Source organism: Antrostomus carolinensis, unplaced genomic scaffold (genome assembly GCF_000700745.2).
Source record: "Antrostomus carolinensis isolate BGI_N321 unplaced genomic scaffold, ASM70074v2 scaffold8470, whole genome shotgun sequence".
NCBI classification, from domain to species: Eukaryota; Metazoa; Chordata; class Aves; order Caprimulgiformes; family Caprimulgidae; genus Antrostomus; species Antrostomus carolinensis.
Genome location: NW_010286546.1, coordinates 123,371 through 123,666, shown reverse-complemented (window position 1 = coordinate 123,666; position 296 = coordinate 123,371). Strand labels below are relative to the sequence as shown.

Here is a 296-nt window from a genome sequence, read left to right as displayed (position 1 = left end):
AGTGCCTCGGCCAAGGTGTTAGAGCCACCCCCGCCTCGGTTGCGCGGGGTGAGGTTCTGCGGGTGGGCGCGTTCACCCCGCACGATTACAGCCTTCCTCTTCTTCTCTCCCTTTCTCCCGGTGTCTTGCATTGGAAGAAAGCGAAGTTTAATTGGGATCCTGAAACGGTTGGCATGATCCATGGCTCTTTTTTCTGGGGATACATCATCACCCAAATCCCCGGCGGGTACATCTCCTCCCGGCTGGCAGCGAACAGGTAAGGACAGTCTAAAACAGCCCCGGGGAACGGGACCAGA

At 57.8% G+C, this 296-nt stretch overlaps 1 protein-coding gene across 1 annotated transcript in view; it reads left to right on the top strand.

Annotated features, from left to right (window-relative positions):
* The first annotated feature begins 141 nt into the window (after positions 1 to 141).
* Positions 142 to 296, top strand: part of SLC17A6 (solute carrier family 17 member 6) — a 28,716-nt gene continuing 28,561 nt past the window's right edge. The window contains exon 1 of the mRNA XM_010174596.2: positions 142 to 256. Within this exon, the coding sequence (XP_010172898.2) occupies positions 174 to 256 (83 nt within the window). The 5' untranslated portion in view covers positions 142 to 173. The remainder of the gene's footprint in view (positions 257 to 296) is intronic.